Source organism: Anabrus simplex, chromosome 1, assembly GCF_040414725.1.
Source record: "Anabrus simplex isolate iqAnaSimp1 chromosome 1, ASM4041472v1, whole genome shotgun sequence".
Taxonomy (NCBI): Eukaryota; Metazoa; Arthropoda; class Insecta; order Orthoptera; family Tettigoniidae; genus Anabrus; species Anabrus simplex.
This window is the reverse complement of record NC_090265.1, coordinates 511,164,093-511,191,889: the sequence shown is the minus strand read 5'-3', so window position 1 is coordinate 511,191,889 and position 27,797 is coordinate 511,164,093. Positions and strand designations below refer to the sequence as shown.

Here is a 27,797-nt window from a genome sequence, read left to right as displayed (position 1 = left end):
TCCAAAAAGAAGTCATGGGAAGATTTTGGTAATAACCTGGAAAGACTAGCACAAGCAGCAGGGAAACCTTTCTAGACAGTAATAAAGAATCTTAGGAAGGGAGGGAAAAAGGAAATGAACAGTGTTTTGAGTAATTCAGGTGAACTCATAATAGATCCCAGAGAATCACTGGAGAGGTGGAGGGAATATTTTGAACATCTTCTCAATGTAAAAGGAAATCATCATGGTGGTGATGCAAACAGCCAAGCTCATGGGGAGGAGGAAAATGATGTTGGTGAAATTATGCTTGAGGAAGTGAAAAGGATAGTAAATAAACTCCATTGTCATAAGACAGCAGGAATAGATGAAATTAGACCTGAAATGGTGAAGGACAGTGGGAAGGCAGGGATGAAATGGCTTCATAGAGTAGTAAAATTAGCGTGCAGTGTTGGTAAGGTACCTTCAGATTGGACAAAAGCAGTAATTGCACCTATCTATAAGCAAGGGAACAGGAAGGATTGCAGCAACTATCGAGGTATCTCATTGATTATTATACCAGGCAAAGTATTCACTGGCATCCTGGAAGGGAGGGTGCGATCAGTCGTTGAGAGGAAGTTGGATGAAAACCAGTGTGGTTTCAGACCACAGAGAGGCTGTCTGGATCAGATTTTCAGTATGCGCCAGGTAATTGAAAAATGCTACGAGAGGAATAGGCAGTTGTGATTATGTTTTGTAGATCTAGAGAAAGCATATGACAGGGTACCGAGGGAACAGATGTTCGCCATACTGGGGGACTATGGAATTAAAGGTAGATTATTAAAATCAATCAAAGGCATTTATGTTGACAATTGGGCTTCAGTGAGAATTGATGGTAGAATGAGTTCTTGGTTCAGGGTACTTACAGGAGTTAGACAAGGCTGTAATCTTTCACCTTTGCTGTTTGTAGTTTACATGGATCATCTGCTGAAAGGTATAAAATGGCAGGGAGGGATTCAGTTAGGTGGAAATGTAGTAAGCAGTTTGGCCTATGCTGACGACTTGGTCTTAATGGCAGACTGTGCCGAAAGCCTGCAGTCCAATATCTTGGAACTTGAAAATAGGTGCAATGAGTATGGTATGAAAATTAGCCTCTCGAAGACTAAATTGATGTCAGTAGGTAAGAAATTCAACAGAATCGAATGTCAGATTGGTGATACAAAGCTAGAACAGGTCGATAATTTCAAGTATTTACGTTGTGTGTTTTCCCAGGATGGTAATATAGTAAGAGAGATTGAATCAAGGTGGTAAAGCTAATGCAGTGAGCTCACAGTTGCGATCAGCAGTATTTTGTAAGAAGGAAGTCAGCTCCCAGACGAAACTATCTCTACATCGGTCTGTTTTCAGACCAACTTTGCTTTACGGGAGCGAAAGCTGGGTGGACTCAGGATATCTTATTCATAAGTTACAAGTAACAGACATGAAAGTAGCGAGAATGATTGCTGGTACAAACGGGTGGGAACAATGGCAGGAGGGTACTCGGAATGAGGAGATAAAGGCTAATTTAGGAATGAACTCGATGGATGAAGCTGTAAGCATAAACCGGCTTCGGTGGTGGGGTCATGTGAGGCGAATGGAGGAGGATAGGTTACCTAGGAGAATAATGGACTCTGTTATGGAGGGTAAGAGAAGTAGAGGGAGGCCAAGACGACGATGGTTAGACTCGGTTTCTAACGATTTAAAGATAAGAGGTATAGAACTAAATGAGGCCACAACACTAGTTGCAAATCGAGGATTGTGGCGACGTTTAGTAAATTCTCAGAGGCTTGCAGACTGAACGCTGAAAGGCATAACAGTCTATAATGATAATGTATGTATAATGTATGTATGTTGTAAAGTTTTAAAGTTGTCGAGATGGAAATGGTATATCATTGAGTGTAGTGATCTCTTCTTTCCTTGTACATATGAATGAATTGGTCCAAATCAGTGTTTCCTTTTTACTTTCTAAAGAGATGGAAATAGTATGACCTCTTTTTGCTTGAGAGCATACAGATGCAAATTTCTGCTGCATTTTAGCAGATGTATGTATCATACATTTCCTTAAGTAGATTGATACTATAAATCACAATTTTTTCACTGATATGCACGTTGACCCTCCCCTGTGAACCATGCCACCTTGACGCGGTGGGGAGGCTTGAGTGTTCCAATGAAGCAGATAGCCAAGCCGCAGCTGCAACCATATTGGACGGGTATCTGTTTAGAGACCAGATTAATTAATGGTTCATCGAAAGGGAATAGGAGCCTTCCAGAAGTTGCAAGGGCAGCAGTCTAGATGATTAACTGATATGGCCTTGTAATAATACTCAAGGCTTAGCTGTGTTGATACTGCTATAGGGCTGAAAGCAACGGGAAACTACAGCTGTAACTAACTCCCGAGAACATGCAGCACTCTCTGTATGAATGATGTACTGATGATGGCTTCCTCCCAAGTAAAATATTCTGGAGGTAAACTAGTCCCCCATTTGGGGACTACAGGAGAGGGGGTGATCATCAGGAAGATGGATACTGACATTCCGCGAGTCGGAGCGTGGAATGTTAGAAGTTGCGGTAGGTTTGAGAATCTGAAAAGAGAGATGTAGACTGAAGTTAGATGTAGTTGGTACAAATGAAGTACACTGGTAGGAAGAACAGGATTTTTGGTCAAGCGACTACCGAATTATCAACACAAAATCAAACAGGGGAAATGCAGGAGTTGGTTTAATAATGAATAAGAAAAAAGGGCAACGGGTAAGCTACTACAACCAGCATAGTGAAAGAATTATTGTCGTCAAGATAGACACCAAACCAATGCCCACTACAATAGTGCAGGTTTATATGCCTGCTAGTTCAGCGGATGATGAAGAAATCGAAAGAATATATGAGGAGATAGAAGATTTAATACAATATGTAAAAGGTGACGAGAATCTAATTGTGATAGGAGACTGGAATGCAGTGGTAGGCCAAGGAAGAGAAGGTAATACAGTAGGAGAATTCGGATTGGGACAAAGGAACGAAAGACGAAGTTGGCTGGTTGAATTCTGCACTGATCATAATTTAGTCCTTGCCAATACTTGGTTCAAACACCACGACGACGGCTGTATATGTGGACGAGACCTGGAGACACCGGAAGGTATCAAATAGACTTAATTATGATTAGGCAGAGATTCAGAAACCAGGTGTTGGATTGCAAAACTTTCCCAGGAGCAGACGTGGATTCTGACCGCAACTTGGTCATGAAATGCCATCTGAAGTTGAAGAAATTGAAGAAAGGAAAGAATGCAAAAAGATGGGATCTAGACAAGTTGAAAGAAAAGAGAGCGAGGGATTGTTTCAAGGAACAAGTTGTGCACGAACTAAATGAAAAGGGTGAAGGAAACACAATAAAGGAAGAGTGAATAGTCATGAAAAATGAAGTCAGTAGGACTGCTGAAGAAATGTTAGGAAGGAAGAAAAGATCAACTAAGAATCAGTGGATAACTCAGGAGATACTAGACCTGATTAATGTACAACAAAAATACAAGAATGCTAGAAATGAAGAGGGCAGAAAAGAATACAGGTGATTAAAGCATGAAGTGGATAGAAAGTGCAAGGTAACTAAGGAAGAATGGCTAAAGGAGAAATGCAAGGATGTTGAAGGTTGTATGGTCCTAGGGAAGGTAGATGCTGCATACAGAAAAATCAAGGAAACCTTTGGAGAAAGAAAATCTTGGTGTATGAATATTAAGAGCTCAGATGGAAAACCACTTCTAGGGAAAGAAGACAAAGCAGAAAGATGGCAGGAATATATCCAACAGTTGTATCAAGGTAAAGAAGTAGATGAAAGGGTTCTGGAACAAGAAGAGGCTGTTGATGCTGATGAAATGGGTGACCCAATTTTGAGGTCAGAGTTTGACAGAGAGACCTAAATAGGAACAAGTCACCTGGAATTGATGACATTCCCTCTGAATTACTGACTGCCGTAGGAGAAACCAGTATAGCAAGGTAATTCCCTGTAATGTGTAAGAAGTATGAGACAGGAGAAGTACGATCCGATTTTCGGCAGAATGTTGTTATACCTATTCCCAAGAAAGCCGGTGCTGACAAGTGTGAAAACTATCCCACCATTAGTTTTGTATCTCATGCCTGCAAAATTTTAACACTATTATTTACAGAAGAATGAAAAGACAAGTTGAAACTGAGTTAGGAGAAGATCAATTTGGATTCAGAAGAAATGTAGGAACACGTGAAGCAATCCTGACTTTGCATCGGATCTTAGAGGATCGAAATAAGAGGGACAAGTCCACGTACATGGCGTTCGTAGATCCAGAAAAGGCATTCGATAATGCTGATTGGTTCAAGCTATTTAAAATTCTGAAGGTGATTGGGATCAGATACCAAGAACGAAGAATTATCTACAATCTGTATAAAAATCAGTCTGCAGTGATAAGGATAGAGGGCTTTGAAAAAGAAGCAGCAATCCAAAAAGAAGTGAGGCAAGGCTGCAGTTTGTCCCCCCTCCTTTTCAATGTTTACATAGAACAGGCAGTAAAGGAAATCAAAGGGGAATTTGGAAAGGGAATCATAATCGAAGGAGAGGAAATCAAAACCTTGAGATTTGCCGATGATATTGTTATTTTATCTGAGACTGCAGAAGATCTTGAGAAGCTGCTGAATGGTATGGACGAAGTCTTGGGTAAGGAGTATAAGATGAAAATAAATAAGTACAAAACAAAAGTAATGGTGTGCAGCCGAACGGAGGCAGGTGATGCAGGAAATATTAGATTAGGAAATGAAGTCTTAAAGGAAGTAGATGAATATTGTTACTTGGGTTGTGAAATAACTAACGATGGCAGAAGTAAGGAGGACATAAAATGCAGACTAGCACAAGCAAGGAAGAGCTTTCTTAAGAAAAGAAATTTGCTTACTTCAAACATTCATATAGCAATTAGAAAGATGTTTCTGAAGACTTTCATCTGAGCGTTTCATTGTATGGAAGTGAAACATGGACGATAGCTAGCTCAGAAAGAAAAAAATAAATAGAAGCTTTTAAAATGTGGTGTTACAGAAGAATGTTGAAGATGAGATGGACAAATCGAATCACTAATTAAGAGATACTGAATCAAATTGGTGAGCAGAGATCGATTTGGCTAAATTTGACGAGAAGAGCTAGAATGATAGGACACATCTTAGGACACCCAGGACTGACTTGTTCAGTTGGTTTTTGAAGGAAGTGTAGGCGGAAAGAATGGTAGGGGTAGACCAAGGTATGAATATGACAAACAGATTAGAGCATATGTAGGATGCAATACCATAGTTACGTAGAAATGAAAAGGTTAGCACAGGATAGGGTGGCATGGAGCGTTGCATCAAACCAGTCTATGGAATGATGACTCAAACAACAAGATGTACGTTGACATCTGGTAAGGATTGCTATAAATCATTCAACGCCTTGAAACCTCTTACGACTCGTAATTACTAGACTCACTGTCACTTTGAAACGCCATGTTGCGTGGCGCAGAAGCTTGGCATGGTGGAGTTTCAATAAAAGAAAAGTAATAAAGTTTTAATACGTGAGACAATAACGGCACTACACCAGACTGAACTGAGCAAAGTGACAGTAGATGAATAACGTCAGACGCACCTTAAACAGTCTAAACCAGTTGTTAACGTCTCCAAAGGGACCGTACATCAACAGTTGTTATAAATGATCGTCACACAAACCGGGTTTCTTCTGTTGCTGAAAATGTTATATCTGTAAGTTTTAGGCTGCACACTTAGTGTTAATTAACAGAATAAAGTTAAAACTTCAAGAAACATAAGTGAAATAATTACTGTATTTGCAATACAGTATTTGTGGACAGTGTCTGAGAGGAACGTTTACCAAGTACTATAATGCTAGCCAAATAAATTAAGAACCCAGGAAAGAAGTAGCACAAATGTAAACTGATCAATAAGCTTGCACACAGTCTTGACTAGTAAATGAGATACACACACACACACACACTCTCTCTCTCTCTCTCTCTCTCTCTCTCTCTCTCTGTGTGTGTTCTTCCCAATTGCAGAAATTGTTGAGTGTGAAGCACCTAATTCCTTCGCGACGCTGAAGTTTGTATCCATATTTTGTAATCGCCACATTATTTGAGACTTTTCTCTCTCTCTCTCTCTCTCTCTCTCTCTCTCTGTGTGTGTTCTTCCCAATTGCAGAAATTGTTGAGTGTGAAGCACCTAATTCCTTCGCGACGCTGAAGTTTGTATCCATATTTTGTAATCGCCACATTATTTGAGACTTTTCTACAATATTAAACACCTATCCTCTGTGTTGTGACATCATCTTTGATGATGAACTGTATAAATTTGTTTTGAATGAAATACAAAATTATGCTTTGTTTAGAAACTGTCCAGATACATCAGTTCAAAAAAAAAAAAAAGTGAACTGAAGTGTTTTATCGGAATTTTCATATCAGCTTTCTTATGAGCTTCCGCCTCTGTGGATCCGTGGTAGAGTGTCGGCCTCCGGATCCAAAGATAACGGGTTCAAACCCGGCAGAGATAGTTGGATTTTTGAAGGGCGGAAAAAAGTCCATTCGACACTCCATGTCGTATAATGTCAGCATGTAAAAGATCTCTGGTGATATATTTGGTATTTACCCGACAAAATTAATTAAATCTCAGCCATAGACACCCAAGAGAGATCCGGTTTACTCTGCCTGCCATCTAGTGGGCCTAGAGTAAAACGGAACGTCGAAATTGACGAGCAGACAGCCAGATGGCGTCAAATCGAAATTTCTGCACACGGTAGCTGAGGCCATACGATTATTATTATTATTATTATTATTATTATTATTATTATTATTATTATTATTATTATGAGCTTCCAGGTGTGAGGTACTTTTAGGATTCGCCTGACAAAATAAGGTACTGTATGATCTTTAAAGCAAAGAAGCACAATTCAAATAATGTGATTCCTACATTTTATAACTAACAATGAAATAGATGTGCACAGCAAACCATGGACCATGAAGATCAAAAGCAACTTTATGGAGCTTTTTGTCCCTGTTCGCCAAATAAACTTTGATGAATCCATGATTCCACATTATGGACGACACCACCCGTAATTCAAGCAATTCATCAGGGATAAGACAATCAGATCGGTTATAAAGCGTGGTGCATGAACACTCGGGAGGAGGAGAGTGGTGGTGGTGGTGGTGATTATTTGATGAGGAAGTACAACTAGGCAAATAACACTAATCAGAGGGATAAAATGGAAGAGGTCCAACACTTCGATAAAAGAAGGTATTGGCCAAAGAAAACTAAGGTCGCGAAGGACGTGAAAGTGAAAGGCTCTCAAGGCCCTGTGACATAATACCGTTGGGGTCTGAAAGGAGTAAGAGCTTACCAAGGGAGGCCAGATAGGATAAATGGAAGCGAGGAGCCTGACACAATTATGTTGAAGCAACATCGGGACTCAGCAATGAGCCCCATGGTGGCCCACCCACGCTCCCAAGAGCCAATGGTGCCCATTTTAGTCATCTCTTACAACAGGCAGGGATACATGGGTGTTACTATACTGTCACCTTCCACATGCTTACGGAGAGAGGGAATGATCCAATAAATTTTTATGGATATTACGGTAAGAAACCAAATACCAATACGCAAGTCGACAATGAAGCAAGATTTGGAAAATCTGCCAGATCATTTTCCTGATGACAAGAAGAAACTTCATTTTGACAATTTGTTTACAGGAATGAAACTGCTCACTTATCTAAAATTGTCTGGTTATTCTGGTATACGAACAAACAGAGAGAACGGAGACCACTAAGAATGTTAACTTACTTGCACTAAAAATATGAAGCGAAGAGATTGATTGTACGTCAAGTAATGTCATCATTGTTGTTTGATGGCATGTTAACAGCACAGAAAAAGTTGCCTCCACAAATTGCCCCGTTCCCCTTCCACCCAACTCTACCACGACAAACGTTTCCCTTGGGAAGAAAAAGTAAATTAAGAGTGCCACATCCTTAACTGACTGGCACCGATAACATGTTCATACTAGGAATGGACCTTATGGATGAAAACATAAACCAACATTGCTTGTCTATAGGAAGCAAAAAGTAGTAGTAGGCAGTATTTTCTTGGCTTCTTGATGCAAGTCTTCAAAACTCACAGTACCTCAGTAATATGGCACAACCAAAAAACTGGAGTTCAAGAGGGAAGCGGTATAGTTGTATGCAAAATCATACGGCATACAAAAATGAGGATCTGGGTGCCCGTCAGGAGCACATGCAGGAGAAGGCTGCACAATTGAGGACTTGCAACATGAGTGCAATCATCTGATCATCAAGATCCCAGGAAATAAAGGGACGGTGTGCCAGTGAATTGTGTTAAAGCAGTGTCCACAGTGCATGTTGTAAACATGATGTGGGACGGTGCATACCATGTTTCCTGCCATTTCGCAAAAAGAAACTATTCAAGAATTCATATGAGTCATTCATATGAACTCATGATCGAAGGCTGGATAGGCTCAAAAGACTTGTTTAGTGCTTCTTATAGAGCATACTACCAATTTACGCATATGGAATCAAACACGAAAACAGTACAATTACTGTATTCTATAAGTCACCATCCTCAACAAGATGCACGAAAACTGACAACACAAGCACCTCATGTTACATATATGTAATGCCCTATATTTCCGGAATTAAGAAGCTACCTTTAAACAATATAGTTTGAGTAGCTTAATAACTTCTTATAGAATGTCGTAAGAAGCATTATTAATTAGCTTATTTTTCCAAATAATTTGGGTGTTCGTAGCTCATCACAATTTTTTGTAACATACCTATCTAACAACCAACCGAGGATTTACTTTCTGGAAAAATTTCAAGATGTAGCTGTAAATAGGCAACTTTAATAGCCGTGGCACTGCACAAGGATATATCATATGTCTAAATCCAAAACAATACCCACTTTTTCCTTAAAAAAATTAAATCTGGCTTAAAAGCACTTTGTAAAATCAATTAGATTTATAACAAATTTCAAATTTAATTTGAGAAAAAAAATTCACACACACAAGTATCATGTAAATACTGCCTACTTCCCTAATCATATACATTAGAAGCTAGATGTTAGGCCCATTTATACAACAAGCATCATATTTCATTCGAGGAACCAGATACTGCCTTAGAAAGTACAGGGAATTCCTCTATATGCGCCTGCATTCGTAACGCATCTCATTATAGCCATTCCACTCTTGCGTTTTTTGCGCACATACCTCAAAATTTCATTTTCAAATTCTTTAAAGCATCCTTGTTGAGGGCCACTGAATGCATTTTTTGTACAGTACACTTTTTTTTAGCTAACTGTCTTCACGCTAATGCCGAACATAGGCTTTAGTTATGCTGTATTTTCTTGCGGCTGTAGAATTAGTCTTCATTTCCACGTGTTTAACAACCATTAACTTAAAATTAGCATCATAATATCGAAGAGAATCCGTTGAAAATTTGCTGGCAATACCCGTTCCACGCGTCTCTACAATACGACATACTACCACGAAAATATTCCAGCTGTTTACAAAACTTACTTTTACTGTCAGGTACAGTAAATATGTTGAAACTCTGCTACTGAGTAGCCGTGGCTTTTCAAAGAATTTGAAGGATTGAATCCTTGCTATTCCAATTCTATTAACACTTCCTGTGTAGCTGGGGCTCTGAAGTACTTTATGGTCGATCCTGCAACTAGCTCAAGAGAGTAATGTTTTGATGCCATTCTGCAATTTGCTTTTTTTGTAGAGGCTAGCAGAATGTCATTCACTCTTCACTATTTTCCAAGAACCAGTGACGTTACAAAGAGGCACTGTTCAACCGGCTGCTGCGGCTAGCGATGTGTTGACATTGAAGGTCAAGTTTGTGAGCGCAGGAGTGTGCGTGCATGAAGAGAAGCAGCGTGGTTAGCTTGGTAGCTGCCAGTGGTGTTCATTACCATTAGGATGCGAATGTAAGATGACCCTTGATTTTTTTTACATGAAATTCTGAGGGGAAAAAAGTCTTGGATTGGAAGAAATACAGTACCTGTCTCAATACAAATGGAAAAAAGCTAATGGAATTTGAAAATAGCTAACTCATTTTGGAAAATGAGCGATTGTCTGCTGCAGTCAAACCACCGCAATTTGCAAAAATATTCAAGATATCTACCTCAAATGTGGAACATTCTCATCAAGTTGCTTAGTAGTTCTGTACAGTGTGATACCTTTCAAAGCAGTGCCCCCTGTGAAGAGGACCTACAGTACCTGTGATTACATCGTCTTCAACTGTATTGGAGTTGTATACCAACACATGAGATTGTTGCCCATGATTTGAAGTAGAAGTTCCAAAATCACATTCCGAATCACAAACATCATTAGAAATACACAATTCACTGTCACTCGGTATAACAGATAACCAGTCGCCATATAATCACAAATATCTGTATCTGTTATCAGCCACATGCACCATACCATGATATGGATATAGATTCCCTTAGGAAACCTGAATTACGAGAGCCATCCGGAAAGTAGTACCCGTTAGCGCCGCATGAAGCACTGACGACTCGGATAGCCACTGGGCAAGGTCAGACAGCGTCAGTGGCTTGTCTGCCTGCTCTGTGTGAGGTTGCGTGACGCTTGCATTGCCTGTGTTGTGTCTGTGATCGTTTAAAATGTTTAAACAAATTGAGAACCCCGCCAGTTGTGAAGTGAGGGCCGTGATTAAATTTCTTAATGCATGAAACATTCGACCTTGTGATATTCATCGCCAATTAACGGAGGTGTACGGAGACAATGTGATGGACGAGTCTGTTCGGCGCTGGTGTCGCAACTTCAACCTGGGGAGGGGGAATACACACGACGAGGAGCGATCAGGGAGACCATCTGTCATTACAGACCAACTGCTGAGTGCAGTACACGAATGCGTGGGGAACGATCGGCGCGTCACAATTTATGAACTCTGTGAACATCTTCCTAATATGTCTCGAACAATTCTTCATGAAATTGTCAAAGACCATCTGCATTATTAAAAAATCTGAGCAAGATGGATACCTCGCATGCTTAAAGAGGAGCACAAAACCAAGTGTATGGCTGCAGCACTGACGTTTCTGGAACGTTATTCCGATGAAGGAGACTCTTTCCTGACTCTCATCATTACTGGGGACGAAACATTTGTTTGTTATGCATCACCTGAGATTAAACGACAGTCAACGGAGTGGCATCATGCTCATTCACCAACCAAACAAAAAAAAATTCAAGACAGTTCTGTCCACCAGGAAACTCATGGCAACAGTTTTCTGGGATTGCCGAGGTGTACTGCTCATTGATTTTATGGCCCGTGGAGAGACAATTAATGCTAATGAGTATTGTGAAATATTTAAGAAATTACGGCGGGCAATACAAATCGACGGCGAGGTCTATTGTCTACAGGCGTCATTCTCCTTCATGACAATGCCAGGCCTCATGCAGCTGCGATAACACAACAACTTTTGCAGCAATTCAAGTGGGAAACCTTCGACCATCCCCCGTATAGCCCAGACTTGGCCCCTTCGGATTTTCATCTCTTTACGAAGCTTAAAGACTTCCTGGCAGGAAAAAGATTTCACAGCGATGAAGAACTTAAACGAGCCGTGACTATGTATCTCAATACCAGTTAAACAATAATGGCGAGAGTCCATCTCCCTGTCGAAGTCCAGTGTGGATTTCAAATGGCTCAGACAATTCACCTCTAAAGTTGACTTTCGACTTAGTATTCATAAGAGTGATTCCAATAAGACTGATGAGTTTTTAGTGTAAACCAAATTCTTTAAGGAATTTTAGTAGTGACTCACTATGAATACTGTCAAGCTTTTTTGAAGTCAAAAAAAGTTATGATTAATCTCTTATTCCAAACTCTATGGTGTTTCATGATCCACTTAAGATTGATGATTTGATCGGGACCGCTTTGTCCTGTCGAAATCCTCCCCGATATATTATCCCAGTTCCTGGTCAAATTGTTCCTGAATTCTTGTATACATAATTTTAGATAAAATCTTATAAGTAACATCAAGCAGAGATATACCCCGATAATTACCGTGATCCAATCTATCACTTTTCTTGTACAGTGGCTGGATTATTGTCGTAGTCCATTCCTCAGGTATTTCTTCAGTATTCCAGATATCTATGATATGTTTATGTAAATTTTGAAGGGTTTGTTTATTTGCATTCTTCCAAAGTTCTGCTACAAATTGATTCTCTCCTGCTGCTTGGTAGTTCTTGAGGGAATTTATTGCTTTGATCACTTCATCATCATAAGTTGGCAGTATAACTTTTCCAGTGGAGTTTTATTTTTGGGGAAGGATCAAAATCAAATTGTTCTTTTGGATCTTCACAATTAAGTAATTCTTTATAAAATAGTCGGCCATAATTTTAGCATTATCCCTATTATTGTGTGCAGTATTCGGGAGATAGTAGGTTCGAACCCCACTGTCGGCAGCCCTGAAAATGGATTTCCATGGTTTCCCATTTTCACACCAGGCAAATGCTGCGGCTGTACCTTAATTAAGGCCACGGCCGCTTCCTTCCCACTCCTAGCCCTTTCCTGTCCCATCATCGCCATAAGACCTATCTGTGTCGGTGCGACGTAAAGCAACTAGCAAAAAAAAGTGTGCCATTTCCCCGTTTTTATTTTTCAATCGTAAGTGTAGGTGGAATGTACTTTGATTGATATTGTTGGAATGTTTTGTAATAGTCTTGTTTTATGTTGACCAAATGCTTCTTCTGTGGTATTCGGCGTTTATTTTTGATAATATTTCTTTTAATGCTTCTAATTTCTTTGGCTGCCTGTCTTCCAGCATTCACGAGTTCTTTGCAGGATTTTTTGGTTTTCCGTTGTTGGTCAGATATAAGCATGCTTTATGCCTTTCTTGAATTGCACCGTCACATTCCTCAAGCCATGTTTCTTTCTCCGTTTAATGGGAGCAATTTCCTCAGCTACAGTTTTCAGTTTGTTAATTATCGTCCCCAATTTGGCACTGAGGGGTGTTTTAGATCTCTCCATATTCATTTTGTTATTAAATAACTGGGATCCTAATTTCTTTGCCTAGTGGATTAAGATTTTTTTGTCTCCGTTTAGGTGTTAACTTTATTTTTATTTTTGATGTATAATGATCTGAATCAACAGACCCTCCGGAGGACTTTCACATTATAAATTTCTTTGTAGTAATCTCTATCCATGGTTACATGGTCAATTTGAAACTCCCCCAATTTTACATTAGGATAATTCCAAGTCATGAACTGGTGTGGTTGTCTGAAATCTTGTGGATTCCAGAATACTGTAAGTCCATGGTCCTCACAAAGTTCAATTAAATTTTGCCCATTTTTGTATGTGAATTTATGAGCTGGCCATCTTCCCACTAATGTACGATATTTTCTTTCTTGCCCTATTTTTGCACTGAAATCTCCACGCAAGAGTTCAATGTTTACATCAGGGATGTTTAATAGATGATGGTCCAGTTCTTCCTAAAGTTTGCCAGTTTCTTCTTTTTCCTTGGCATTTTTGCCACAATTATCAGAGTATAAGATTTATTCCCCACTTTAATTGTTAATCTTGCTATTATTGGAGAGGTTGATGAGAACTCCTTGATCAGGTCTATTATACTCTTATGGACTAGGAATCCCATACCAAATTGGAAAACATTATTTTTCCTGGAGGACCTTTGTAAAGGCGATTTCCACCAAATTCGATTGGATCTTGATCCATATTCCTAAGTTCCTGAAGCGCTGTTATTAAAATTTGATGTTGATCCATTATACTATATAATAATAATAATTCAACTGAGAAAGTAGACAGCTGTCAACTCGATACACAATTCACTACCCTGTCCTTTAAACATGAAAACGTAATCACGATGAGGGTGGAAATTCTCACGTTCCATTCACCAATCATTGAAGCCAGTTGTTGAGAAGTGGGATGTCCCTAAAAAAAGTTTACAAGGAGCACAGAAACAGATCGTTCGCTGCACGAAAAAAACCATATACTCATATTTTATGCTGTCTCCATTTAAAAGCTTTCTTTCAAACAGCACTATTGTCAGAAATTGCTGTCTGGATACATCCGCATAGAATTACAAAAATCATCCTGTTTCTGTTTCACTCCACTCTTAACGTAGTAGTCTCTAGTAACATTACTCATAAGCCAAAAATAAGGGTAATAGATTTTTTGACCTTATCTGAATGGAATGCAAGTATGAAGAGAGGAGCACTCACACTGACTTTCATTGATTTCAATAAGTCATATACAGCAACTTATGCCTCCACAACAGTCTAGTAGAAACTAGCATGTTTATCAGCAATGATATAGACTGAGAATGAGCATAGTACCTGTAAAACAAGTAAAGAACCTCATATTCTACTGAACACAACGTTCCCCGCATATTTGTGGCCCAACAATGCACTCTTGAATCTACTTTATAGACCCGTTGGACATAATGTTGCCATTACAACATAAGATATTTGAAGTTTACACCAGGATGTCAGTGACTCTTTAGACTCTAAGAATTGTATCCTATTTTTAAAATTATAGCAAATCTAATTTTTGGAGTTGTGGCATTCATGGGACTTTAGGAAGCCACAGCCTTCCAACTTCATGAACTGTACCATATGCATATACAGTATATTAACATTATGCATTTTATTAGAATAGTGGCATTCATGTTTCATTTAGTAATATTTTATTCTGTACAGTCGTTATTGAATAAGCAGGTTCATCAACAGTTGACGATGACCCATTTAACGGGTCGAAACTGGTACTGTCTTTTAATGTAATTAAAATTTGAGACACTTTGTAAGTAAAGTATTCATTAGGTGGAAGACTCTCATCCTTCATACATGTGTGCATCCAGGTTGTGTTGGTAACATGAAAGGCAACTCTTATAAAATTAATAAAAATGGCCTTTTCCGGAACCCTTGCTATTATGGGGAATTTAGCAGCCTTCCCGATTCACTCAACACCACATGGGTGTGTCCTGGTGATGTTGATTCGCTGCCTGCTTGAATAATTTGCAGCCTGAAGTCATTTTGATACCTGCATGCAGAACCAATGGGGTGTTTTTCAACGATGCAGTAACATTTATAATATTATTAGAGACACGTTTCACATACTGTTGATAAATTTAACCATGATAGGTTTCACATAAGTGGAACGAAAATTCTATTATTAATGTTGCCCCATAAATTTGGCACCCTGGCCCTGGGCCCAAAAGACCTACGCCTAAATATTGCTCTACTCTTGACAACTGGTATTGTTTCCTCTCTCCTCGAGTCCAACACCCTTCGTAAGGGTGTAGTGGCATCACACGACAATCCTTTTGGTAATCTGCCTCCAGGAGTCTCTGTTTTTGACATAGTGACTTGCTTGCTGTAAGCTCATCCTGGTCAAGCTCTTGATCTGGTCCATCTATCGTAACAGTGCACGTCCTCTAGGTCTTCGGCATTCGACTTTTCCCTCTATGACAAGTATTTCCATTGCTTCCTGTCTCCTGGCAATATGAGTAAAATATCCGAGTTGTTTTTGGTTGATAAGGGTCGACAGTCTTGTTCTGATGCCGAGCTGTTAAAGGATCAATTCATTAGTACGGTGTGCTGTCCATGGTATTCGCAGTAATCTCCTATAGCACCACATTTCTAAAGCATCCATCCTGTGGCGATCTGCCGTCTTCATCGTCCAAGTTTCTGCTGCACAGGTTGCAATAGGGAATGCTCATTGAGATGGGGACGCTGAGACATTTAGTGTACCTGATTCAACAATTGTACTCTTCGAACACTGTGGCAGTGAGAGTTAATAGCAACTTCTCAGAAATTTCTTCTAGTACTGCTAGAGTGCGACGAGCTTGCATTCTCTCCCCCATCCTATTCAATATATACAGCGAGTACATTATGCGAGATATTCTCAAAGACTGGAGTAACGGCATCACAGTTGTGAGAAAAATTAACAATCTCAGATATGCGTATGACACTGCGATAATTGCAACAGATGATCAAGAACTGCAAACCATCATGTGGAGGTTAGACGAGCGAAGCAGAAAATATGGTCTTGGAAAAAAACAAACAAAAAGAAAGTGATGATTGTAGATCGTTTTAATAATAACAGACCTGCCATAAAAAGAATTGCTGATTATGAGGTTGTCAGACCCTTTGAGTATCTGGGATCTATTGTCACAAATACCAGAGACTGTGAACCTGAGATCCATAAGCACATTGCAAGAAATTCAATAGCAAAACTTAATCGCATCTGGAAGGACACATCCATCACTTCAAAGACAAAGCTCTTCTCATTCGAAATCTGATGTTTTCCTATGTGCAGACAAATGGATGAGAGCCATGAGGCCATAATCCTATTGTTTTGCCCTTTAAATGATCACCACCATAACCACCACCTCTGTAGATTTACCATATGCTGATGCCACGCCACGATGTTCGGTCTCGTGTTCGTGTTGATTACTCATGTTGCACGATGCCTAGCTCTTCCCACAGTTCACAAAAATGCACTTTATTAAGTGCAAAGGGAAGGCCAATAGAATATACATTTCAAGGCTAATTTATTTACTAGACTAATTACACTGTACAAAATAAATACACATAGGACGTCATGGTCCATGTTGTAGCAAACTGCCTTGACCAACCTCAACACGTCTACCTACTTTAAAACAGTCTCGCCACTCACCTTGGTAAGGCAGACATGATGTATGGTCATTAAAAATTGGATTAATCTTTTAATACTTTGTACTCAAAGGAAAAGTCAAGACGTTCTTCGTTCAGCTCTGCATATTTACAAGGTCCTAAAAATATATCCATTGTGTATTTATAAAGATGACCAGAAGAGATGAGAAAAGAACCTGTGCCTCAGACATTAATTACAGCTCCTACTATTAAGGAATGTTAATCCTTCTGCATTTCCAATGTCAGTTTTCTCTCCCTCACCTCTCAAGTTACTCTCAACAGGACATCCAGACATTCTCGTCTCTCAACATTACAACTAAATTCAATACTTAGCTCTGAAATTTGTGTGTCAAAGTAAGACACACAGTCTTGTCTTTTGTATTAGTTTGTGTTGGGCACTGAGCATTGTAAAGGATATGAGGAAGGATATCAGGTCGCGAGGACCACTCCGGTGCTCCAAGGTTAAATGGCCAGCAAAGTCATCAGTCACCAGATTTGGATCGCCACCTGGGAGAGATGCACATACCGGACACACCTGAAATGATAGTTCATACATTACATTACATACATTACATTGTAAATATGCATGTATTAGAAAGTAATTAAAAGGGCACTTCCACACAATTGCTTCAACTGATATACTCTGGAACAAAGGACATTAACCCCTTCAGTGGCAGGTTTTGGCAGACCTCCTGTGCCAGGAAAGTGAAGTTTTCTTGGAGGAAATTATTTAATAGAATAGAATATATTTATTTATCAGCTACAGGATGTCCCAATTACAGATGATGTAATAGAAAATTAAATAAAAAATTAAATTGAATAATAAAATAAAAATAAATAAATAATATATATATATATATATACAGGGTGAAGCGAAATTCGCGCACTCGGGTGTCGCAGCGCGACTCCTCAGATGCCAGCAATAAAAAAAGTCTCTCACAAAAGTTTGTCCTTAGAGTATATCAAAGGGCGTTGAAGAGTGGCAATCCGGCAACACCGTAACTACATGCAAGGTAACTACCTCTGTCAGCACATATTATTCGTGCTGTACAGTTGGTGCAGTGGAAAGAGTTTTGGGTTGGCATGCAGGAGGTCAAGGGGTCGAGCCTGGTTGAAGTGTATGTTTTTTATTTCGTAAATGTAGTCCAGGTGGTATGGTATCTGGCAACTTAATCGTCAACAGCAATTGCAGCGGGTCCTCTAGAAACCATTTGCACTTACTACGTTCCTAGAAATGGACGAACAATCATTTTCATTGGTCAGCTTGGAAAGACGCCCTTTCCACGTCGTGGGCGTGAATTTATTCGCACCACTTCATACACAAGATGCGAAACCTGTTTTCTTTGAAACCTCCTACAATGGTCTCGTAGATTAGTACCAACTATTATTCATGCCTCGTTCAGGTCCATTACATTTCACTAGGGCCTTACGTTACCAGTAGGCCTAGCAAAGTATTTGTTGTGTTCAGCGGTACACAATGTTGTAAATGTAGGATACATGTGACCTAAGGTAACAAGTACTGTATTACAGCATGTAATGTCCGATGGAAATTAGCAAATAAGCCACTCTTCAACGTCCTTTTTCTGCCTGATATACTTGCAGGATGAACTTTTGTGAGGGACATTTTTTTATTGCTGGCATGTGAGGAGTCGCACTGCGACGCCCGAGTGCACGAATTTCGCTCCACCCTGTATATACACAGACAGATGTAAATCTTCACATGTTTTCTACAGATTTACATCATTTACAAAATTATGACCAAAGAGGATAGAATAGAATAGAGATGAAACTCAATGATAAATTTCGGTTCCAAGCCACTTGGCGCTAGTAGTTTTAGTCTCTTTTCCGAGATAGCGCCACAGTGTGCATTCTGATGCAATACCTTAGTATTACTATCAACAGATAGCGCGGAGAGTTAACATCCGGCGCAGTGACGCACATCCGGGTATGCTTACGGCTCCTCCCCCCTCCTTTCCCTGCCCCTCGCCACCCCCCCCCCCCCTCGCCCAAACGGCGATAATAATGCAGTTCTACTACTTCCATGCCCAATACATTGTAATTCATATATTTTTATTTCCAAGTACTTACTACGTTGTAAATAATGATCTGATACCCCTAGTTCGTATGGCATACTATGTTACTGAGAACATAACCACACACCTCAAAGCAGCTTTAACTTCAAATGAATGATTGACACATTACACAAAGCTGATATTATAACAAATAAGAAATCCCTTCGAAAGCAAGACAACAGAGCACACCATATGCAAGAAAATGGGGTATCACATCAATATCCAAGTACCACATGAAAATAAAAATAACAGAATTAAATGCACTGAGACAGGAAATATATAGAACTACATTAATAGAACCATTCAGCTTTCAGCCCCTGATGTGTACTCAAACAGGAAATACAGGATTTCAGGAGGACTGGCGAAGATATATTTCAAATAAACAAGCACAAGGAGCGAAGATTTACAGCACATACAGCACAAGCACATGAGCACTTGGAATTCAAACAACACAAATACTGTAGCATCATGGGAACAAGGTTAATCGATTGGGTAAAATCGAATTCGATGCAATTCAGCAATATTATCTCCACAATGCTTGACGTTTTATGACTAATTAATTTGTTAGAAGGGCCCACTGATTGAGGTTAGACTTGAAATACTTTAAATACTTGACTTCGAGACAAACTGCCTTTAATTATTAACAACGCTCATTTCATGCTTACTTGGGTGCCATCTACAGAACGTGTATATAACTATTTACACGTTATGAATGACCTCCAGCGCCATCTAGAAAAAGAGACTGAAACTACCTGAAGCTAGCTACAGATTGGAACCAAAAGCCCTATTAGAGTTTCACCCCCCTGATTATGACGTTCCACCCTCGAGAAGAACTTCCCGAATTGCAGTGGAAATGTGGTGAAAAATAGCAAGGAATGAGTAACAATTATTAAGGGTATGCATTCATATATTATTCAAGGTTAATAAAATCTTACTTTACATTCTATTTGCAATTTTTTACAGTAGGTCTGATATATGGTTTCATAAAATATTGGTGTTTTGAGAATACTGACCTGTGAGCAATACATTTCTGTTTCAGGCTTTTGTATTATTCCCATCAACAGCACAAACGCAATAATTTTTTTTTTTTTTTTTTAACTTTGCCCTTGCATGCGGAGATTTATTTACAAGTTTTTCAATGCACTTTTAGCATAGGGCTAACAAATTTCTTTCGGTCACTGTCAAATTTACAACTTCATCCGTTATAACCAGTTCAAAACAGTCAATCACACTCACCTCTGGTAATAATCCAACCCTCACACCAGGATTTTCTGTAAATTGAATTATATTAGGTCGCACACTATCCCCAGGGTTACACTTTTTCCACACGAATGTATATTCAACATCTACCATCACCTTAGCTTCTGATGTAATATCTTCTTCACTTTCCCTAAAATTACCATGAAGGTCATCATCTGAAGAATCAATAGAATTATTATCACTGCTATCAGAAATACTAATGTCACAAAGATTCATCTTTGATATAGTTCCTTATTTTGTTTTCAGATAAACTTCTCTTCCGTTTCGCGCTCGCCATTTCTATTTACCTCGTCAGCTGGCCAGAGATTGTATATGTAAAGTAGAGAAGTTAAGGCATATTTTAGGCCAGAGGCTTCATGAATACAGCTGGAAATCCTCCTACCATCTGTTGGGAATGCTGGAAAACTTTTTCCATAGAGATTACAGTACCCGAGAAATTATTGGGCGATGGCGAAATGAACACTGCAGCTAAACGAGAATTTCTTGGGCGGTGCAGTTATGGGCAGGCGTGCCCTTACCCGAGAATTTCTCGGGCGTGTCACTGAAGAGGTTAAGAGCATCTTATTACGGTGAATTGGAATACCATAATAAGGTAACATAAAAAAAAGATAATGTAGTCATTATTGGAGTAAACACTGTGTTGATGAGGGGAGCTGATATGCAAATACAATTACTGGTAAAAAGTTTCTGTAAGAGCTCATAATTTACAACCAACTCAAAACTGAGGTTAAGGTGAGAGAGTATTTATCCCAGAAAGTCAGGCCATGGGATCTTTACATATATTTGAGATATTGGAATCCATAGACTCGAAACTTGATGCATTATTTTCACAAACATACTCTCATGCTCACAAAGCATCCCATTACGCCTGCTGGAAATACATTTTCTACAGCTTTTATAAAGCAAAACAGGAGGCGTACGTTCCGAAGCGACTTCTCCACGTAATTATGTTCTATCAGTTTATATTCCTTGTGGGTGTATACGTGCTCCCCTTGCTATCAAATAGTACATTTTTCCAGAGGTAATTGAACTCTTTTACAGATGCATTTCTGACAATACAAAAAAAAAAAATAATAAAGGCATAATTCAAACCAGAAAACTATAAAAGATTAAAAAGGGGTCTTTATGAAATAATATAAACTGTCACCAGTCACATGATTTTACAATGCCTTTCAGAGATTTTGCTCCATCGTCAGGCCGTGAAAATAGTGACATAATTAAATCATTTAATAAAACTTGGAATTAACAGCTTATATTATTTCATAAAGAATTAATTTACAGTCATGAACAAGACCTTCCCTTTAAAAACATGATAATGTTTAAGATAAAAAAAGGGGGGGGGGGGTAGTTTACCTATTTTAAGTCAGTGTATACAACATAAAATGTACAAAATCTATCCACTTATTGGCCGGGTGGTTCCTTGGTTCATTCATCATTGCTAGTATCCTGCCACTTTGTTAGAACTTTGGGATTCTCAGAGTAATTTTCCACAGAATTGGAACATTATCACTATCATCACCATTTTGCGTGTCCACAGTTTGCACCTCCACAAGAATAGTGACAACTCAAAAATGAAAGTTTTCAAGAAAACAAAGTTTAAAACACCATATCAAATCAAGGATAATATTTTATCAGACTATTTCTACACAGTGAAATTTAGCATATATTGCATCACTTTTTCACAGAGTTTCAATGAAATAAATCACAACTCATCATCATCAGCCAATTCTATCATTACATGATGTGGCCTCTAAGTCGTGAACTCAGGTAAGTCTTTAGCAGAACTCTACAGGTAGAACAGTCTCGAGCAGTTCTCAGCCAGGTAGCACCAGCTATTCTCTTGATGTCTTTGTCCCATCTGTCTGGTGGTCTTCCTTTAGGCCTTTGATGATCTCTTGGACTCCATTCTAACACTAGCTTCGTCCATCTGTCATCTTCCTTTTGAGCAATATGCCCAGCCCATTGCCAATTTAAGGTGGGTATTCTCTCAAGAATGTCATTAACTTTGGTGATCGATCTGATGCCATCTGCTCTCTTCTTATCTTTCCTTGTAAAACCCAGTATTGACCTTTCCATGTCTCTGCACTGTCTTAAGTTTCTCTTTCATAAATTCGTTCAGTGTCCAGGTCTCACAGCCGTAAGTCAGCAAAGGTAGAATGCACTGATCATAAACTATTTTCTTCAGATTTACTGGCTTATTTTATCTGAAGACAGTTGAGTTTCTTCCATACGCCTGCCATCCTAGCTTAATGCGTCGAAAAATTTCTGGTCGTCTATCACCTTTCATATTCATCAACTGGCCCAGTAATATATATTCATTGACCTTGATGATGTTCACAATTCCTGCTGTGACCCACTAGTTGGACATGACTTTTGTTTTGGAAAGGTTAATCTTCAAGCCGACTGACTCAAATTCCATGGCAAGATCAGTAACTAATGTCTGGAGTTCGCCATTGTCGTTTGCCAGTAATGCAATGTCATCAGCAAATCTCAAGTTGTTAAGCCTTCTGCCACTGATCCTTATACCCTTTCCTTCCCAATTTAACTTCGACATCGCCATCTCCAAAACAGCTGAGAATAGCTTTGGAGTGATTAGATCACCTTGTTTAACACCTCTTCCGATAGGAAATTCTGAAGTTGCTTCAATGACATTAACAAAGGCTAACGAGGTCTTGTAGATATTATTGAGAACTCTGATATTAGCCATTTTAACTCCCTGCTCATCGAAGGCTTGTAAGATAGCTGAATGGCTGATTGTATCAAATGCCTTTTGAAAATCAACAATGGCTATGCACAGAGGCATCTGGTATTCATTTGCTCTGCTGATCACTTCACGCAGAGCCAGAATGTGGTCCACTGTGCTAAAGCTGCTGCGGAATCCTGCTTGTTCAACCGGCTGGGCTGAGTCAAGGGTAAAGCTGATTAGCTGATTCTGTGTAACAAGATCTTCATAAAAAATTTGTATAAAACAGAGCAAGCTTATAGAGTGATAGTTTTAAATATTGTGAATACTTCTTTTTTTATGCAATAATACTTTGCTTTATTCCATGATGCTAGGATTGAAGCATTGTGTAAACAAGAAGTGAAGATTTTAGCCAAGTGGTTTACTGTTTCATCACCTGTAAGCTTCAGAATATCAACAGAAAGATCATCATAACCGGCAACAGGTTCTTTCTTCATGTTGTCTATAGCATATCTGGCTTTCGAAGGAAATATATCTGGAACTTTAGTTACACATTTTAGGTCAGGTGCTATCAAAATATTCTTTGTTTTACTATATAGACTCCTATAAAAGTCTAATAAAATTCAAAATCTCCTCCTCTTCAGTAATTAGACCATTGTCTCTATCAATTGCTATGATCTGTATTTTTTTTTTTTTTTTAAACAATTGTGAGCTTACGTTTAGCTGCCTTAAACATGTCTTGTTCTCTACATTTGTTCTTAAGGTTTCTTCATTGAACTTCTGTATATCAGCTTTCATTTCTCTTTTTAAGGTCTTACATAGCTCAGAATATTCTATTGTGTCCCGATCAGTTTGAATGTTCGTTTCTCTTCTCCTCTGTAGGAGGTCTTTGGTTTTGTCACCGAATTTATTTGGTTGGTTATTATTCTTACATAAGCCACCTACTTCTTGTGCACTTGCAACTAACATTTGTGCTAGGTGTTTTTCCTTTCTTACCTGAAACTTTCTTTGGATGACTTTTTGGAATTACTTTTTGTTTTCTTCAAAATTTTTGAGATTGATTACGTTTCTCTTCCTTTTTAAGAGTGTTTTTCTTTCATCTCTTACATTGATTTCAATTCTTGCTCTTACAAATCGGTGATCACTGTCAATATTGAATTTGTTTAAAACCGAGATGTCTTTCACAGTATGAGGCGTATTTGACAGAATAAAGTCTATCTCGTTTTTAACTATGGAGTTGGAGCTTTTCCATGGCCATTTTCGGTTAGGATGCTTTTTGAAGAACGTGTTAATTACTGGCATGTTGGTATATTCTGCAAATTGGACTAGTCTTTGCCCTCGGTCGTTCCTGTCATAAATCTCGTTGTTGTCCACCACTGAGTCGCCAAGTTTATAGGGGCTGACTTTTGCATTAAAATAACGGCTTGGTGATCCTCCTGCATTGATCGACTCGCCAACCCAGTTTCCCGTTGGGGTTGGGTACCCAAACCTTCCACTGGGTTGCTCGGCTTACCAGGGGGCACCTCTAGTAGGTTATGTGCTTGGAGTTGAAGTGAGAAAGGCTAGAGAACTCAAACTTGCCGAGTCCTTATGTTATTGTTGATGGATTGCAACGATGCATCTCACTCCCATTTGCCAGAGTCACAAAGACTCTTCCCAGGTCAATTTACAGCTGTCCCACTCGTTGGCTGAATGGTCAGCGTACTGGCCTTCGGTTCAGAGGGTCCCGGGTTCGATTCCCGGCCGGGTCGGGGATTTTAACCTTTGTTGGTTAATTCCACTGGCCCGGGGGCTGGGTGTTCGTGTTGTCCCCAACATCCCTGCAACTCACACACCACACATAACACTATCCTCCATGACAATAACACACAGTTACCTATCCATGGCAGATGCCGCCCACCCTCATCGGAGGGTCTGCCTTACAAGGGCTGCACTCGGCTAGAAATAGCCACACGAAATTATTATAATTCACAGCTAAGACGTTTCAATATTGTTGACTGACGATGTTCAGTACGCTGAAGTGGTATAATGGCATTTGTGATTTTTGCCAAGAAAGAAAGGAGTTACACTTATGACAATTTGCTGGATCGAAAAGAATGATTATTTTTGCATATGATGTACGTCATAACTATAACTAAAAAATGACTTTCTTGAGTTGTGTTACTATTCTTGCATGAGTGCGTTTTACAGACAATGCTGAACCTGCATCTGTCAACATCTGTCATTAGTACATTTGTGGTTGCTCACTACCCTAGTGCAGTATAAAGGCCAGAATGATCCTAGGAATGTTGGTGGTCGGGCGATAACTCATACAGGTCTAACACTCATGGCTTTGACTTCAACAATATAGTCAAATACATGACCAAAAGATGCATGTTGAGTATACATTATCAACTGCTGCTTTAGTTAACAATGCTAGTGTGAACAATAATGGGAAAAAGTAAAGTCTACTGAAGTCGACTGCCATAGTGAATCGAGTGAAATGCATTGTTTTAGGAAATCAACGTCCTTGCATAATTTGGCTATCTTTGATTTTAGGCCTAGATACTGAAAGGCCCAATGGAACCTTTTTTATCACAAAGTAGAGAATAAATTATTTCACGAACTATCCAAAAAACAACAAAACTTGGAGAAACAACTGGGAAGTTAAAAAACACTAAACTTTACAATAATCAGATTAGAGATAACAACAGAATTACGGATGATTGCAAGCAGTTTCACCCACCTGTCATAAATGTATGGAACATACCCCTAACACTTTAGCGTTTATGTGTACATTTGATTTTTTCGTGGTAAACTGCTGAAATGCGATATACATTTTTCAGGTTGTCGTCGGCTGCGGATGTTCGTAATTTCATTCGTAGATGACAATCAAAGACATAATTCATGTTCAAAATTACTATTTTTGTGTCCCCCCATTGGGGTGACATGTTATCAGGTTGACTATGCAACAAAGAAAGCACACGTAAGGGTGACAGCCTTTTTACCTTTGTTGTTGTGGAACACTGTGCTCTGTGTTGTGAGATGTTGATTTACGTGCCTTTCAACGAGTTCCTTGTAATTTAAGGTTTTGTGACAAGAATTTAATTGATGTTACGTGTTTCTGTGTTGAGTAAGCCATGATTACCGATAGAGAGATAGAAGAACTTGAAAATGGTTTGAATGTTGAATCAAGAGATGTTGACATTTAGGATATGCAATGTGATGCCACCTTTTCAGAGTCGGAATTGGACAGTAATTTGTGTAGTGAGGACACTAGCAAAGATTCCGGAGCTTCATCGGGCAATGATTCAACCAAATCACCAGCCAGTGATAATTACTGGGTAACATTCTCAGGTTTGCAGAAACATTGTATTTATTCACATGTATAATTTCATCTGAGTGCTAAATCTCAACCAGTATGTAAGAATAAAGCAATAATAAACTCCAATCCACATTACTTTCCTTGCCATTAATAATTGAATTCTGATGGTTGCGTATGTCACCCCACGGGGTGACGAATGTCGGAGAAATTCCACTGTCTGTTGCACAATGCACAGCATGCTGAGAAAGGAATGGGCACTGCACTGCACTCTATGAACACCTTACGTGAACAAGCAATGCAATACAACAGTGAATGGTAGCGCTAGTTTCATGCGACAGCGTGAAGTTGAGAGGCACAACCGTGTCACCCCATAAGGGGTGACATACTATATTTTGTATGAGGGTCCGTCACCCCACATGGGATGACATCGTCTTCAAAGTGTTAAATGAAGACGAACACTCAATTCTAGCCAAAGGACCCAAACACAACTGGCCCAATTTGAACATACTCAACATAGCCACTACCATGGTTACAGAATCAGAGCTAGCCCTCAACAAAATGCCAGCAGATACACAAGACGAACTAAGAATCGACGTAAAAAAAAAAAAAAAACCCCATCCTTTCCTTTCCATTCCCACTAATGATATCAACTATAAGGAATTAATAGCTGAACAAAAACACATATATGCCCTCATAAAGAAGATAAAATATAATTAACTTATCATCACCAAGGCCGATAAAGGCAATGCAACAGTGATTATAGATAAAAAAAAAGCATATACAGGTGAACCTGACTTGTACGTATATCAAGGGGAAAAGAAAAAACTACTTGTAACTCAGAATTACTTAGAAGTCAAACTTACGCAATACATCACAAATTTACTGAAAAACCAATGGAATAGACCTACATGTGTAAATCCTTGCAAATAGGTAAATACGTTAAGAAAGAAAATATTATTTTGAACTTGGCCCAGCCTTAAAGAAATCAGATGGTTCGGCTTGTTTCACTTTTCTTGCATTAAGAGTATAAACCTCCTTTAGCAAGCTTTGTAATGAATTCAAAGCATTTTCACTACAACTTTTCGCACTGATGTAACGCCTACGCACTTCGATTGCACGTAACACTTCACTCAGTTCAGGTGTCAAGATTCAAGTCGTTATCTCCATCTCCATTGTCACTATCGCTTGTAGCTGGTCCATCACCACCGCGTTGTTGACATACATCAGCAATAATCTCTTCATCCGGTAGTTCTCCACATACAGCCAATACCGGAATCAAATTGATTACATAATTTGTAATAGTAGGTGGAAGAGTGCTATTCAATCAACTACAACAAGACCAGGAGCTGACTGTGGATCAGACCATGAACTCTTAATTGCAAAATTCCGGTTGACATTGAGGAAAACAGCTAAAGCCGCCTCATTGTGCAGATATGACCTTGGAAGAATTCCTTCTGATTATACAGTAGAAATCAGGAACAGATTTAATGCATTACAGGTAGAAGACAAAAACCCTGAAGAGCTGTGGACAGAAGTATACTCCGCTGTAAAGGAGGCAGCAGAAACACACATTCCCAAGAAAAGGAATAACAAGGAGGCCAAATGGTTATCGGGCGAGGCACTGCAAATTGCAGAAGAACGAAGGAAAGCAAAAATCAAAGGGGACAGATCAGCAATGTTTGAATTAAACGCAGAGTTTCAAAAATTAGCCAGAAGAGATAAGAATATTTTCCCAAATGATCAATGCAAAGAAGTTGAAGAAAATAACAGAATGGGGAAGATGAGGGATCT

At 39.1% G+C, this 27,797-nt stretch overlaps 1 protein-coding gene across 5 annotated transcripts in view; it reads right to left on the bottom strand.

The window, feature by feature from the left end:
* LOC136857039 (E3 ubiquitin-protein ligase KCMF1) overlaps positions 1-27,797 on the bottom strand; it is a 320,855-nt gene that overhangs the window by 135,754 nt on the left and 157,304 nt on the right. For 4 of the 5 annotated variants that reach the window (XM_067135395.2, XM_067135392.2, XM_067135391.2 and 1 more), the window contains exon 4: positions 17,107-17,222. In XM_067135395.2, the coding sequence (XP_066991496.1) occupies positions 17,107-17,222 (116 nt within the window). The remainder of the gene's footprint in view (positions 1-17,106; positions 17,223-27,797) is intronic. The other variant, XM_067135393.2, reaches the window with a different exon arrangement.